Source organism: Emydura macquarii, unplaced genomic scaffold, assembly GCF_026122565.2.
Source record: "Emydura macquarii macquarii isolate MOO-44397 ecotype Brisbane River unplaced genomic scaffold, CSIRO-AGI_Emac_v2 contig_2897, whole genome shotgun sequence".
NCBI classification, from domain to species: Eukaryota; Metazoa; Chordata; order Testudines; family Chelidae; genus Emydura; species Emydura macquarii.
The window spans coordinates 49,902,533-49,918,525 of NW_027133034.1; the positions used below are offsets into that span (position 1 = coordinate 49,902,533).

The 15,993-nt window shown below is 37.4% G+C and overlaps 1 protein-coding gene across 1 annotated transcript in view; it reads left to right on the forward strand.

Moving 5' to 3' along the window:
• PDE8B (phosphodiesterase 8B) overlaps nt 1-15,993 on the forward strand; it is a 74,659-nt gene that overhangs the window by 28,898 nt on the left and 29,768 nt on the right. The window contains exons 6-10 of the mRNA XM_067569177.1: nt 2,676-2,764; nt 8,286-8,364; nt 9,863-10,003; nt 11,569-11,657; nt 12,453-12,513. Of these exons, the coding sequence (XP_067425278.1) occupies nt 2,676-2,764; nt 8,286-8,364; nt 9,863-10,003; nt 11,569-11,657; nt 12,453-12,513 (459 nt within the window). The remainder of the gene's footprint in view (nt 1-2,675; nt 2,765-8,285; nt 8,365-9,862; nt 10,004-11,568; nt 11,658-12,452; nt 12,514-15,993) is intronic.

The window sequence follows — 15,993 nt, forward strand, 5'->3', positions numbered from 1 at the left end:
TTGTGTTGATTAGTACCAACTTCATGTATCAACTTGTTAAGACTGGATCCCACTGAATCTCTTCCTGACATAGTTTAGGTTGCCATTACGGCCTTTCCTTATCAGCATTGTTTTCAAGCCCTAGAACATGTCAGATATCCGTCTACTTCCACACGTCACAAGCAGAAGGGGAGCACAGCATTTTTTTCATGCTTGAATGGATTTGAAGCCTGTGGATACCCATTCAAGGGGGAAAAGATCAGCATTGTACAAAGAGCGATTAAGATTTGTATCAGCAGCAAAATGAAACCAATTTTTGGAGAAACAGATTCATTTTGTTCAAATTATATATAGCTCATTACTATTTCCCTTTTTTGATAGCTTTATTTTATCATATCACTATTTATTATGATGTCGGTGTGTAGCACCTGCCTTTTACCCACTCTTTAATTTCTTTTTCTTGGAAAAATGTTATTTGACAGTGTTGTACCTTTGCTGCTAGTTGTGGTTATTGTGTCTGGATTTTTTTGCACGTCTGCAAATTTTAAAAAATTAAATTATATAACAAAGGGTTTGATCCTGTACCCAGTAAGGCTATTGATGATACTGAACTCCTTTGTAAAATGCTTTGAGATCTATTGATGAAAAGCTCTATATAAAAAGTAGGTGTGTATTATTTACTGAAGTTTTGTTATTGAAGGCCTTGGATTCTGGATTGGTCACAAAGGCTTGTTGAAAGCTGATTCAGTTCCTTGGAATAGTTTTGTCACTTAATCAATAGATTTTCTACAGTACAGTATATTAAATCCATGTCATGTAGTGATGAATAATTCTGGATTTTGCTGGTGTTTTTATATATCTTTGTCATTTAAATGAGTTTTTAATTATTTTTATTGATCATATTAAATTCCTGAATCACTGCCCTTGGGGTTTTATTTTGTTTTTGATAGATTCTGTGATCAGTTCTTATCAGATGAGTAATTTTGTGTGTCATCTAGTCCGTAGATGCTACAGTGACAGATCTTCTGAACTGTATGTAGGGACAGCCATGTTTTAAGAGTTATTTCTGTTCATTGTTTCATAAAGTGGCTTGGGACCTTTTTCATATGCTACAGATTGATTGAAATCAAATCACCTAAACCTATTCCTTTCCATTCTTGCATCTTGGGATGAAACGCTTCCAGAATATCTTCTGAAGTCTTTTTCTTTCCCCTGCATTTTTGCTACTTTGTTTGCTATTTTAAATTTTTAAGTGGTTTTCATGTATTCATGTTGGTGTAATCAATTTGTTCTGAGTCTCTTTTTTATACTCAAAAGTATTATGAGTGTATTAATGAACTAATTGGATAAATCTACTACACATCCATAGGAGAACAGAATGTCTCTGTTTCTCTGCATGGGTGTCCATTTCTGGTTCTGTCAATTCTTTTTGTTAGTGCTGATCTGATTTTTCTTCTGCCGCACTGTATTATCATGTGACAGTACTGCACAGGTTGAGCCTTAACTTCTGCAAAGTGTAAATTGTTCCTTTGTTTGCGCTGTGTATTAGTGTATTAGAATATTAGTGTATTAGTGTATTAGAATATTCATACAGCTCACTCTCAACATGTTTTATGGAATGAACACATCTGTACCAATAACAGATTATTAAAACTCAAAATCTGTTGCAGAGGAAGCTGACTTTATTGTTGACAGCTTGAGATGAACATTCATATGTTGACACCTACTTTCTTTTTCTCTATAAAAATAGTGATGTGGCATAGTGCTAATGCTGTACAGCTTCCTCTAAAAAAGACCTTTGATGTTCTTCAAAGCATTGGCAGCTGACTCTCCATCCAGCTGTCCCTTCACAAAACTAACAACATCAGAGGGTTGTTCTCTGTGGAGAACACAATCAAATCTGTGCATGCATTTATAAAGTGGTTGCTTCATATCTTCCCCAACAGTTTACGAGTCAGCAGTTCACTAGAACTGAAATCAAAGAGCCAGATTCTTCTCCCAAAACTCTAGACTTCAGAAGGAGCAGGACTGGATGCGACATTTGCTGGGGGAAGGGAGGGGCCAAAAACATTCTTGCCTCCGGAATGTACAGATGATGTTACCCTTCATTGTCCTCTTTTTCTCAACCACTGTCAGTGTGCTTAGTAATTCAAGCATCCTTATAAACCAGGTTCTACCAGCCTTACTCATGCTGAGGAGTCCCTTTGACTTCAGTGAGACCAGACATAGACTAAAGTTCCTACTTTTTGTGAGTTTTGTACCATTGTGAGTTCACTTGGAATCAAGTGAAGGGCCGGAGATCATAAATTAATTTAATATTAATGTGAATTGTACATGTTGCTCAGAAATTCCATTTCTTTTCAGAATTAAGTAATGGACATGCAAAATGAAAAGTTCTTGCAATATAGGTTCTGGATCAGGTTTTTATTTTTTTTATAGTGATCTGTTTAGCTGGCTTCCTGAAATCAAACAAGAAAATGTGGTTACTTAGCGTATTATCTCACTGCCTAGTAATATACAAAGCAAATGTTGTCTTGACAATTAGAGAATCAATACAGGGGAACAGATTGTTATAGCATTAGCCACAGAGGGTACAAATAAGGGTTCAAAAGATTAGTGCTTTAGACACAGAAGTATAAATAAGGATTTAAAAGCAATCAGACCTATTTCATGAACTGCCTCTGATTCTTTTCCAGAGATTTATGGAAAATAGCAGCACAATTGCTTGTTACAATGAATTGATTCAAATAGAACATGGGGAGGTGCGCTCACAGTTCAAACTACGGTATGTAGAAGTACAAAAAAAAACCCATAAACTTTTATTGTCCAATATCCTGAGGAATTATTTGTATATACATCTGCCTCATTGTGGATTCCATATACTGTGTTCTGTGTTAAGAAAACCTGTCACAGGTGACTATTTGTCATCAACAGTTCTGATGGCTTTTTGTGCCCCACTTCACTTAATATGGCTTTTTAGTTAATTTAGGCTGCAATGCAGCTCTCCTTGCTAATGCACGATCCCCCTACAGATCAGGCTGAGGCCATTTTGTATATTTATCATTCTAGTAGAAATAACTTAAAAGAACAATGTACAATTCAGTTAGTGGAATTGGGTTTGATATGAAACTAAGCTTCTATACATGGTGCAAACACTGTAATTTTAAATTACATCATACAATTCGATGAAGGTAATTTAGGTTACTATTCATCTAGTATTTACTTACTGTGTGTGACAGCCTGTCATAAACTTGATCTAGAGCAAAATCCTGATGCCTTTTTATTCAGTTTTTATTCGTTCTTCGTTTGGGCAAAACTTGCATTGATTTTGGTGAGAGTTTGGCCTAAGGTAAGGAATTAGAGATTTGCACCATAGTGATTGTATTCCATTACAGGCTTTGTTTACTATAACTACTTTAATAGAGAGTTGTGTGAAATATGTAAGCAAACATATATCTATATACAAAACTTGTTGCAATTCATAAATAAACCAGCAGAAAAGAAACAATATTTAATCTTTCCAAAAACTATGGAAGAGGAGCAATCTACAGTGGTGACCTCTGGAAAAGCACACCTCTTGTCTGTGAATTTGACTTCACACTACAGGAATTCTCCAAACCTTTCATTAATTGGCCTGATCCTTCATCTAAGTCAAGGGAAGCAGGAGCAGGTCTCTTTGCAGAATCTAATTTTGTTGGTAGGTCTTAGGGCCTTGTTTTCAAATGGATCTTGAGGTGGTCTTAAAATTTGCACAGACAGCTTTGTGCATCCAATAATTTTCACATTCCGGTATTTGCACAGACAAATAAGATTTGTGCATATAATATATTGTGTGCAAAATTGCACAGACAAATTTTGAAGTCACCTTTTAAAATTTGTCATTTTTATTTTTGTGTAATTACAAATCATGAATTGATGAGACATTCTGAATTAACAGAATAGTCCAGAATGGTGAGTTAATTACTGGATAAAATTGTTAAACTAATTTTCAACTAGCTACAGAGTGTGCATTTACTCAGTGAATAACGTTTAATTCATGCTAGTCCAGAAAATTTTAAAAATCATTGGTCAAATGTTCAGACACTTTGTGACCAATATCAGCTCTGATATAAGCAGGCTCATCAGGAAAATAAAACACTCAAACTTTTTAAAAGTTATGTACTATTGGATGGTGCTTGGTAGGGTACACTATTAACTACAGTGTGAAAGGAGCAGAATGCAGAATTAAAAATCAGTGTAATCCAAAATTCAGCCTTTACTGAAAGATTAATATAGCCTATCTACAGTATCTGAAGTCTGTGATAAGGCTAATGGAATATAATCTGTAATGACAGAATACTACTGTGTAAAAGGAAACCTTTCCAGATAACTAGATGTAATTTTCAAATTACACCTCCAAGTTCAATATGTACTATGATGATAGAAAACTATTGCTCAGCAAAGTGCAAAGTCAGAATCCTGCCAGGAACTCTAAATACATGAAAATAACCTCCTTAATTTCTTATCTGAGAATAGTTACCTCATTATTCATTTGGTACCCTCTAAGCATGAAATCTTGTAGGCACTTACATCTGTCCTCTAGCACTTGTCTGGAATATACGAGAATAAAGAAACAGTTATTAAAAAGGTCAGTAGATATTAGTTACATGTCAGCACATTGAACATGCCCTCATAGTTCCTGTTCTGTTTTCATTTGTTTCCTTTTCCAATAATCATTACATCCTGCTTGTTTAAAGAGTACAAAAACAGGATGTTTTAATAGGTAGAATTATGGCTCCCAAGGACAGAACACTAATATCGCCTGAGCACCTCTGCATGAACAGTATTAATAATTAATACAAGCAATTGAATTCCAAAATCCAGGGAACATGACTCATATTGATTATCACATTTTTTTCTGCAGCTTTATGTAAAATAAAGCCATTAGCCAAAGAAAGCTTAGTCTTCATTAAACTTTGAAGCTGTTAGTCTCTGGAGGTAATCTATCTACCAGATCTATTGGTATCTTTTCATCTAGATTGTTTAAAGGAACTGTGCCATGCTGTCCCATTCTTTATTCAATTTCTCATAGTTTTCCAAATCCTAACAAAAACATGAATACTAAAGCACTGCTTTTTTGCATTTGCATAACTCTAAAAAACGCCTTCAACTTAAAAGAAATAATTCAGAAAGCAATTAGTCTTTAATCAAATAGAAATTTTGTTGGTATTTTCATCCACTTAATGAGTCGCACTTCAATATCACCTCTGAACTTAGACCGCAGAGACTGCATTAATGTAGCCCTGTTTCAAACAAACTAGTACCTTTTTAGCATGCACCAGCAGGGTGTACATAGGGCAGTTAGAGCGCAGCAAGTTGGTAAGCTTTCAAATCACAACCTCACAGCGCGCTATGCTGCACCATATAGACAAGCCCTAAGTGGATCTAAGTTGCTGTAACTAACATTCAGGAACCAGAAGTGATGTGGGTAACAGGCAAGCACCTAACAGGAGGGTGTAAGAACATATACGGTAAAGCTGATTTTAGTTTACACTATTTTCTTGCTTTGCAAGGTGTAAGTTATATAAACTTGAATCTATTTCCACTCACTTGAATATTACTGATGTGTATCTTGCACCATCTTTCCCACTAACTTTGTTTGACTCAAATTGTTTTTAAATCCACAACTATAACTGAGAATGATCTCAAAAAGCCATTTATTGCATGACTGCAAAATTTTTTGGTTTCTCATGGCCAATAACTTAGTACAAGTTGAACTAATCTTATTTATATATAACCGTGGAGGATTTTTTCCATTAACTTAGTGTTTCTGAAGGAGTTTACCATAAAATATTGAATAAGTGTCATTAATACTCAGGGTAAATGAACAGGATCAGGTTGTCTGAAGGGGCTCATGAACACAGGGGCCAACCTCAGTGCAGATTGTTACAAACCAGGGCACAAACCCCAAATTGGTTGTGTTCTATAATTAGATTTCACTAACCAAGTATGAACTCCTCAAGCACTAGAACAGCCTTAACATGGAGCCACAGATGGTCCCGTTGGCCACTCCAGTCTATCTTGCCACAAAGCCTGCCTTTGTGATAGATGGTCTTATACCAAAAATTGCAACAATATTCAGGTTACTCCCAGTCCCAAAGTGAGATCACTTCCCCCCAAGTCAATTGTACCTTAGATCTCTCACCAAAGACAATGCTTGTAGCCAATCCTGTAATAAACTAAAGATTTATTAACTAGGAAAAATAAATTAGTTATTTACAAGGTTAAAGCAGGTTAATTAGTTGTAGATTTCAAAAGGTAACAACACAAGCTGCTGTAATGTGCAAGCTCTTTATGTCCTTGAGGGCTAACCTAAGCTAAGTACCTTGGGTATCCCTTGCTTCAGGTTAGAAATGTTGTCCAAATTCAAAGCAACACAGTGATACAGATCCTTCTGGTCAGGGATTTTTATTCCCTTCGCCCAGAGTTCAAACTGTGATGGGGACGAGGGTTTGTGCACGTCCCCTCTTCATGGGTGTCGGGGAGCAATCAACAAAGTCTTTTGTCCGCTGATGTTCCACAATGGCTCATCTGGTGTCTTTAGGTGACACCACTTGTGGTAAATTAGTATCTCACACTTGGTGATGCTTTTTTCCTGACTGTGGGGTTTTTAGCTTCATAGCAAACACATTTTTATAGTTACAGAGCAAACATTTAAATATTACCTTGTAGCAGAGGATACAGATATTATAAGTGAGATTAGTGCAGGCAGCAACTCTCTCTCATATTTCATGAAGTCCACACACTAAACACATTCTTATAAACTTAATATCTGTTTTAACAATGCTAACACACAGGTGAGCCAGACTGGTTTCCAGTTAAGTATTTGTCAAGTATTCAGTGTGGCCTAGGGGGCATTGGCATGAGCTGGCACCTGGTCTGCCAGTGTCATGAACAGTTTGGTGGTGCTTATGTTCATTTGACTTTTTTCTCTTCCCTCCAAACACTTTTCATCACACACATTGCATGGGACTGTTTGTTTCTGGTAAAGGTAAACAAAGAGCAATTGTTGCTTGGTATAGCCATATGTCTTGAACAAACGTGTAGGCCTATTTAGGTTTTTTGGAGTGTTAGTTTTCATTTAATCAATCAAGATATTGCAGGACATCTGAAATATATAAGCTCCTGGGACCCCTGGGAAGCCACATGAAAGATTAGGATTGGACATATGGCCCCGTAAGGGAGGGAGAGCATTGTCGTTTTAGCTAGGAATCTCACTGCACAATAGAACTTTGACGGTTCTGCTGCCTTTGAAGCCTTCCAAAGGACCCATGCTTTGGCCCCATTGACTTCAGCAGGCGTTACATACAAATCAAGAAAATCTGAATGTCTGGTTTTGCTGATTTGAGCTGCTACTGAAGTTATTCAAACCAAATATTTTAGTCTGAATAATAATAATAACATGGGAACAATTAAAACATTCCAATTTGTTTTATTGCAGGGAGACTTACTTCATATCTCTTTCAGCAAGGGGGCCCAGCACTTCAAGCTAAATTAGTTGTATTATGTGGTACAAAAAACACACAATGAAGCTGGTTTGGTTGCCAGGGCATCCTTTATAAAGTGGTGATCAATTAGGGGGAGACTTTTGTTGGGTTCCCTTGGCAATTTGTCTTGTTTGCAAGGTTCACATGCCTGAAAATGGAAATGTTGCTTTCTTCACCTTGGCCTGATTAAACTATTATCTAAAGCACTCTGATTTTGGTTTTTTGCATACTTAATGCTGTAACGAATGTAACTCATATCTGCTATATAAAAGATTGCCAGTTCAACAGAAATGCCAAGAATCTTCTGTATGTGTTAGGCCACTGAAATGGCTTCATGCTTTCAACTTATTCTGAAACATTAAAGAGAAGTTTGTCCATCCCTTTATTAGTAGTGCCACAGGCCTTCTGTATAGATCCAAACTGGAATGCGGTCTTCATTAGAGAGTCTCACATCCTCTGTTTCCCCAATTATACCCCCCCCCCCCCCCGTACACACCCTTTTTGTACAGTTCAAAGTGTGTTCAAGAAAGAGAACTTGCTATTAAGAAGAGCTAGTGCCCATGTTAACTTTACTATTGTGAATAGCAATAAAAACACTTGAATATCAGAAATGTTTGAAAACTGAATTTTCAACTATTATAATAGAGATGATTCCATAGTTTTGTCAAAACAGATTTTGTACGTGAATCACCCACTGATAAATAGTGTAATCGCATACTGTAGTTACCAGTGAAAATTATATTATCAGTAAAACTAATGTGATTCATTTGCTAATTGCAGGGCTTGTAATTCAGTGTTTACAGCACTAGACCATTGTCATGAAGCTATAGAAATAACCAGTGAAGATCATGTTATTCAGGTATGGAAAAGACATAATTTATTAGAATATATGGTTGGTAGGGAGGAAAAACTGTCTCCTTTATGGCTGACGGGATGGATCATTGATTACATGTTCTGTTCATTCCCTCTGAGGCACCTGGCATTGGCCACTGTCAGAAGACAGGATACTGGGCTAAATGGACCATTGGTCTGACCCAGTATGGCCATTCTTATGTTCTTATTCCTTATGCTTTGCTATATTTTCATGTTTCAATTTCATTGCCTGTTGGAAAGCTTTAACTTGTTTCTTTGTACATTACCATTTGTTCTATTTGTAAAGCCTTTCCTTCATTGACCAATCAGAAATGATTTAAAAGCTATCCCCAGAATTTTGCATTAAGACTTTTTAACACAAAGCCAGAAAAAATTCTGATTCTGAAAATCCTAATAAAGTAATACACTCACAGTGTATCAGTGTATGGTACATAAGAGTAAGATGGCCTTGATGGTCAAGTACTTTTTTTTATTTCGTTCAGATGAATTTTTTTTTGTAACTTTTTGCCACTTCCGTGGTACTTGACATCTAAAGCATGAAGATGGACCCCCTTCCCACCCACTACGTGAGTGTGGTTATGGCTTCAGACAGTATCTCTCACTGATGTGAGAGTTTAATAGCAAAGCCCTTTCTCCACGGTTTCTCTCTTTCACTGTCTTTCCTCATGACTCCTTAATGCTTGTTTCCGTTACTATGGCTAACAGTGCAAATCAAAATGGGACACTTCGTAATGTGCTGTAATACAAGTTCCAGAAAATTGACAAAATTTACAGCAGTTTTGCAATAATCATTTTACCAGCAGCATCAGAGCTCAAATTGCCATTTTCACAAGACATACTATAGGCCTTCAACTCACAAATCCATTAATATTGAGCAAATATGGCAATATTTGAGAAAATGTCTCTGCATCAGCAGTAATTGCAAGCCTTTTTACTTGTCTGATGCAAACTTTTGTGAGTGAATTTGATTTTTTGTAAAAATCTCGTGTCTTGAATACCTGTGGGCATTTATTTGAAGATTTTTAAAAAAAATCATTCTGTTCATGGATAATTGGCAGAGAAAATGGCTAAATTTGCCAAGTAAATTATTTGCTATGAATAACTCTAATTCTGTCATATTGAATAATAAGATATGTTGGTTTGTGTTTGTTCAATTAAAAATCTTTGGACAAATTCTGCATTATCTTGCGCTCCAGACAGTCTCTTGTCTTATTTCTGCTTCTTATGCATGAATTAGGCCCATCCAAAATCCTATTGACTTCAACAGGAGCAAGGTCAGGCAAGTTCCTTGGTTTAGTAAGAAGCATATTCTGGGCTGTACAATGTTCATTCTTACAGCAATAATAGTTCATTAGTAAAATGTACAGTTGGACATTTTACTTATTGGTGTCACAAAACATTTTGATATTTAGGTTTCAGTACATCTTTTCCCTAAATACTTTCCTTTTTCGTATGGTGTACTAAAAGGACTTCTGTTTTGACAGTATGTCAACCCAGCCTTTGAACGGATGATGGGCTATCACAAGGGAGAGCTTATGGGAAAGGAACTTACTGAGCTACCAAAAAGTGATAAAAACCGTGCAGACCTTTTAGACACTATCAACATGTGTATCAAAAAAGGAAAGGTAGGTAAATAATAAAATCCCACAAAATATTCCATTGCTATACTGCCATGTTTTGTTCTCTGGACTGAAAATGCAAAGTGTCTCAGTTCCTCTGATACATCATGTATATGGGGCCAGAACTTGGTCCCTGCTCCAGGAAGGACCTGGACAACCTGAGAATCTAACTCCCTGGGGAATCCTCTGCCACAGGGCCATTGCTTCAATGACACCCACCTCCCTTATAGAGGGCATCCCTGTGTTCTGGTGATGTCTAGCTACCCTAATTGCCGTGTGGGAAACCACCCCAAAGTAGAGCAGCCTGTACATTTTTTTGGGGGTGGGGAGATTAATAATTTGCCTTCTGTTTTTGAGCCTTTTTGGTCACATTTTCCAGCCTTTTTCTACAACCATCAGGGATAGAAATTTTTTAATTTGAGATTCTGATATAATCAGATGGCTCTAGCTTTAAGAAAAACAGAATATATCTTCACTTATGATAAAACCATGAGTTAACAAGACTGCTAGCCTGTTGACTTTTCTATGTCGGGCTAAAGTAGTTATGATGAAGGAGAATAAGTCGTTGTTTAAAACTTTGAAATCTTCCTTACCTCTGAGATGTTATTACTGTCTGTGTGTTTGTGTGTAATTTGGAATTATGGTGAGGTTTTGTTTTGTTTTTTTTTCCAAGTAAAGAGATCTTAAAATTAAGAGGCTCCTGAGGGTGGGAAGTGAAGGGAATTTCAAAATGAGATCACCTTACAATGTTTCTGCTGGCATTAGTTATTTAAAGAAATATTGTGGAAAATTAAATTGTTTTCTGAAGACTTAGTGTGTTAAATTTTAAGAGCATAATTCAGTCATTAGTATGAAATGAAACAGGATTAAAATCCCTCTAATTTCCAATCTAGAGCTAGTGGAAAAAATTGAAATTTTCCATCAGGAAAAGGGACTCTTTCCCCTTCCTCCTTCCCCCCCCCCCCCCCCCCCCCCCAATAAGTGTCATGAAAAAAATGTTTTGTTTTTTGTTTTTTTGCTTACCAGCTATAGAGCTGGCTGAAAAACGTTCCAGTTTTGAAAAGTTTTTTGTTTGTTTGTTTGGAGGCAGGGGAGTTGAGGGTGTCCTTTTTCATCAAAAATATTCTGTCATTTTTTGACAAGCTTGGTTTTTATCTCATTATGACCTTAAGTGTGGAGCAGTTAGGGCACATCCATAAGTGTAATTCAGTTTGTAAAATGTGCAGTAAAGCATGTCATTAATAAATTCTGCCCCTTCCCTCTTCTGATCTGGAGGGCCCCGAGTACAATGGAAACAGGATAGAGGTGGAGCAGGATGCTGCCTGCCGGAGGTCAGTAGAGGGAAACACACAGTAGGTACCTCTAAGAGGAATGCTAGGAATTGAGCATAAACTCCTTTTCAAAAGAAATGCATAGCTAATTTTCACACCACAATTATTTCTGTAGAATGTGTTAAACATGGTGCTCTGAAAGGTTCTTCACTGATTATGGGTTAAATAATAATCATGACTATATTTAATTAAAGGTGATGTGGAATGTCTTTGAAAGGTGTTTTCATTACATTGATTTAGGAATGGCAAGGGGTTTACTACGCAAGAAGAAAATCAGGAGACAGTATCCAACAACATGTGAAGATAACACCTGTGATTGGTCAGGGAGGGTAAGTTAGCCAAAACATACACTTTATTTTGTTTTAATGTGTTAACCAAACTATTTTAATATCTCTAGCGAAGTTGGTATGGAAACCCCAATGTGCCCAGTAATAGTGACGTAGATAAACGTACAGTAAGTTATTGCTTGTTCTTTGTATGCTGCATAGGGAGTCCATAACAAATGATCAAAGCTAAACAGTAGAGGGGCAAATTCTGTGCTGATGTACATCCATTGCAGCCTCACCTGAAGTCAATGCAATTGCTCGTTGTGTACATCAGTGTAGACTGTGACCCAAATAATTGCATGTAAAATTGGTGGGGGGAGAGAAATAGCAATTGTAATGAAGTTTTACAACATCAGTAATACAGAAAACTGCAAATCAAAATTTAGCTGAACACTAAATGAAAAGAATAAAAACAACTTTATCCAGTATCCAAACAATCCATAAACAATTCATGGGGATCAATAGCCTGAGTAAAGGCTTCCTAATCCTCTCATTATGCATGCACGTGCTCACATGTACTCACACAATTGCAGAGTATTATGCTCATAGGGTCAGATTCTTCCTTTAGATGTGCATATGCACCTACCACAGGAGTTAATGACATGAGTAGCCAAGGGCTTGGCCATGAAATCTAATGAATGCTCTTCATCTGGTAATACGTTTATGCGTTGGTTTTCATGTATGGTCACCAAGTTCTCTGCTTTAGACAGCAGGGCCAATAGTGTGTTAATTTAATCATGTCACTTTGCTTCTGTCTTAACCATTTGATTGAATAACAATCATTTATGTTGTTGTTAGGAAAATTAGACATTTTGTGTCCATCAAGAAGCTGTGTTGTACCAATGAAAACAATAAACAGGTACTGTATTTCCTTTGTAAAGTGTAATATATCTGTTATCTGGCCTTTTCATTAACCTTTTGCCACTTTTCTCTTCACAACTGATATATTAGATAGTCTTGGAAAATGTTGACAGTGTACCCTTATTTGAACAAGCAAGAAGACTGTGTGTGTTTACTTCAAGAACAGTTTTTTCTAGTCAGCCACTCTTGTTTTGTATTGCATAGGGCCACACTCTGCCCTGCCTGGTAGGATGATTGGGAGCAGAGATCTGTGCTTTCCTGGAGCATGAATCTAGCTATCCAGGGCATGATTTCATGGTTCAGGCCTGGGGGATGCATTCTTGAGTTCTCCTTGCTGCCCATCTGAACTAGAGCTGTGTGTCTCCCAAATAAAGACAGCAACACACACAGTAACAAGCTAGGGGGCTAGATCCTTCTCTAACCTGCAGCCAATGGGGGTATGTGCTGACAGGTTAACTAGGGTTAGGCCATCTTTTAGGCCTAGGCTATACTTGGAAAATGTTCCATGTTAGAAAACCTGCTAACTATAACCCATGTGAACTAGCACAGTGTTAAATATAATTTTGCTCTTAATGTAGACAAAGACAGTTGTACAGAAAAGCCAGTCCTGGTTAAATCTTGAGGGTACTATTACAATATGTCTGCTTCACCTATATTAATACACTATGCGATGACAACTACCCTTGGATGAAGTAAATGGGAGAAATAAGGTATATTCTAGGACAGACTTTGCCCTATCAATTAAAACTAAGCCCTTGAGATAAAATCCTGCCTGCTTCCATGATGCTAGAGGACCAAAGATGCATGATGAGGTAGGTTAGAGAAGTGTAGGGAGCCACTTTCCATCCTGCACAGGTAGCAGAACAAGCTGTCTCCATAATGTTCAAGAGAACTTTTAGATTTTGCCAGTACTGGGAAATGCATTATATTGCATTAAATATCCATTGTAGACTAATGCATTTTTAAATATAACTGTGTTTGTCTACATGAAGAATGAAATTATGTTTATTGTCATGCTCGTTTAAAAGTGTTTGGAAAGACCTGAGATATTTTTGTAATGGGAAGTAATACTGATGTTTCATGTATTTTTGTTTAACTTTAAATTCATTAATTAATAAACCAGTGAAGAAAAATCTAATAATGCTCTGTTTGCAATGGCTTTTTTGGTGTAATTTTCAAAGTCAGGCATGTCTTATGTTTTTTTATATATATTACCCACCCACCATTAATAAGCCATGTGGACAAACCTGATCTTGCTAATACAAAAATAAGCAGAAAAAAGTTGAAGCCATCTGTATAAAGTGGCAGTAAAGGACATAAATTAAAAACAACAACCAACAAAATCCTGTGCAGTTCATCTTTGTTTTTCTCTAGTCTTCATCTCTCAGTTCATTTAACTCACTGGTCTTGTCCAGGTCAAATATACAAAGAAGTGTACATAGATGGTTTTATATCTAAAACTGAATTAACATTGAGCATATTATAGGCAGAACTAGCAGCACCATCTATTAAGGTTTTGATTACTGATATTTGAATAGTTATTTGCAAACAAAGGCTAACCTCATCCTTCAAGCTAATTACGGTGGGCAGACCCCGACACCCCTTTCCATCTTCCTTGACATGTTACTTCAGTGGGGCTCTTCAAGGATGAAGGGGTCTGCCCTTCAGGTTTGAGGATCAGGGCGTAAAAGAAAGCATAACCCATAGAGGCTTAAAGGCCCTAGGAAAAAACAAGCCAAGGCCACTATGTTCAAGTAAGTTAGATAAAGGTTGCTTTGATCAATAGAAAATTCTTTTCGCTTACAAAACTGTGGTTAATGAGCTAGTCTTTTGAATTCACGACTAAGAACTTCTCCCGCTTGTACCAGGATAGTAGGCACTGCAGGATGTTGAAGAAATCTCAAAAGGAATTTTTATTTAGATTGCAGGCTCACTGGGGCTGGGAATGTGCCCTTATACAGGGCCACAAATTCATACAGCTCTTCATAAACACAGACATATTCTATAAAAGTCAAGAGTAATTATTTTGTTCACTGGATCCAGACATGCAGATTTGCACCCTCTGGTGGCAAAGATAGGTTCAAACACGGGAAAAGCAAAACCCAGCATAAGCTGTTAAGAGCATAACCTGAAATTTTGTGCCAACTTCCCTGTTTGTTCAGCAGTTAGTGTGGCAGACTGGATGTTCATTTGTAGCTTCAGAAAATTCAAATTGAGTCTTTTATTGAATTAAGTGGAAGTAAAAATACAATTAGAACAATGGTTCCTGGGTTGTTTGATATTAATTATAAATATTTTTTCTGCTCCTACACTTTTAATTTTCAGTATGGTGCAGGATTTTCTATTGAAAATATGTAAGTGCACTGTAGAAGTTGTCAGGAGGAAAGCTGAAGGTTGGATATGGAGCAGTCTGAGAGTTTGGCATTCAGGAAACTGAGGAGGCAGTTTTGGGATTGTGGGATTAGCATATTAGGAGATGTCTCTGTCAAAATGATCAGGAGTGAAATAGTTAACAAATGGCTACATTAGAAAGATTTGCTTGGATGTAGCAACCCCTAGGTAGATGTGCTGCACTGGTGTAAAGTGGCTCTTCACCAAAGTGTAAAGTGGGTTTTGCTATACTGGGGCAAAATCCCTAATGTTGACCAATGTTATGTTGACATTTAAATTGTTTGGTTTTGCAACTAACACCTCATGGAGAGATGTGGGGCCAGACATACTTCCCAGAGAGTTTTCAGGCTATTGTGCAGATTTCAGGAAGATAACACTGCTCATTTATTTCACTTGATGTTTACATTGACAGCTTCTTTGATACATGATTAGCACAATATGCAAGTTGACATAATAAGACATGGCTCTGTGCAGATATTCCCTGTCTGATCATGTTGCCTGCTTCTCCAGGGGGCTTCCCTATACCCAGGGGAGCTTTTAGGCTCCTTGGGCTTGGCTCCTTTTGGACTGGGGACAAAAAATAGGTGGTGATGGTATCTCCCAAATACCATGCACAGGTGGCACCAAAATGAGACCCCACACAGTAATGTATGCAGATATGTGACCCACCCTCTCCTTTTTTTCATGGGGAATGAAACAGTTAACAGTGTTGACATTTAAGTTCAGTGGGCACATGAGTAAATGCTGAGATTGATAGATTTTTTTTAAAGCTAGAAAGGACATTGTGATCATCTGGTCTGACCTCCTGTATAACAGACTATAAAGCTTCCCTGGATTAATTCCTGTTTGAACTAGAGCATGTCTTTTTAGAAAAACCTCCAATCTTGACTTAAATATTTCCAGTGATGGAGAATCCACCCTGACCCTTGGGAAGCAGTTCCAATGGGGGAAATACCTTCATTGCATGGGGTAGTTCATACCTCTCGGTGCTACAGTGGCATACCGAGGGTGGGGTGAGAGGGGGCCAGGCCCCCGGGTGCCAGCCTGTGAGGGGGGGAGGTGTGCCGGGCAGGCCCTTCACAATGCA